General features: G+C 47.9%; 1 protein-coding gene across 1 annotated transcript in view; it reads right to left on the minus strand.

The window, feature by feature from the left end:
* Positions 1-997, minus strand: part of LOC101851388 (filaggrin-2) — a gene marked incomplete at both ends in the record, with an annotated part of 7,511 nt that extends 6,514 nt beyond the window's left edge. The window contains 1 exon segment of the mRNA XM_013090734.1: positions 759-997. Coding sequence (XP_012946188.1) covers positions 759-997 — 239 coding nt within the window.
* Positions 998-1,001: the final 4 nt, after the last annotated feature.

A 1,001-nucleotide genomic window follows, 5' to 3' on the forward strand; every position in this document is an offset into this window, starting at 1 on the left:
GTGGGGGTGGGTTGGGGCTTGGGGGTTTGTGATTTGTTGGGATTTTACCGGCGTCTGTGCTACAATTATGCTTTACATTTTTGCTGTTGTGTGCGGAAGATGTGAGTTCGATTCTCAAGTGGGGAGGTTTTTGTTGGTTTTTCAAAAAATCAAGTTGCTGCGTGTGCCTGCTTAAACTGTATACCACACTCTGCCTGGGCTGGCTGTATAACCGTATGACAGCAGTGGTGTCTTGCACGACCTAATTGTGTTGCCGGGGGCGTAAATTATTTACAATAAAAAAAAAATAATTACAATCTTCTGATGGCTTGTGTCCAGCAACACATTGTGGGTGGTTGACGGGTGCTCTGGTATGGTTTGGTACTTCTTTCCTATCAAACATCTACTGGCATCATCTCTCTTCCTCCTCCTTCTCCTTCTCCCTAATAATTATTTTTTGTATGTTACTCTCTTGAAATAGCTCAGTGGGTGGTTAGCGGGTGCCCTGGTGTGGTTTGCTTCTTCTTTCCTATCAAACATCTATCGCCCTTTTCTCTCCTCTTTCTTTTTATGTGTTTTTTACTCTCTTATAACACCTCTAATCGTCGGCACTCATATGACCTGATTATGTTGCAAGTGCCGTAAAACTCTTACTAAAACTAAAATAGCTCAAATCTTCAGTATTTATGTAGTCTACTGGCGTTGCAAGTGCCGTAAAACTCTTACTAAAACTAAACTTTACAAAGAAAGCAAAGGACGTAGCACAACACCAACAATACCTGGACAGAGAGCGAGTTCTCCGCTGGCGGAAAAGTGCCGCGGGCCTTGCTGCAGATGGCGACTTGTGGCGGTGACGCACGGCCACCCGCAGCCTGGGAGACCGCCGACTCGGCTTCTTCCTGACGCGGCGCGGCGCGGCAACTTTCCGCGCGAACTTGTCCATGACGGCCTGTCGCCAGCGGCACACACAGTGCATGCAGGCACTGCACCGGCACCTCATGTGGTCTAGAACCGGGACCTGG

The sequence above is a fragment of the Aplysia californica genome, unplaced genomic scaffold (assembly GCF_000002075.1).
Source record: "Aplysia californica isolate F4 #8 unplaced genomic scaffold, AplCal3.0 scaffold01451, whole genome shotgun sequence".
NCBI classification, from domain to species: domain Eukaryota; kingdom Metazoa; phylum Mollusca; class Gastropoda; order Aplysiida; family Aplysiidae; genus Aplysia; species Aplysia californica.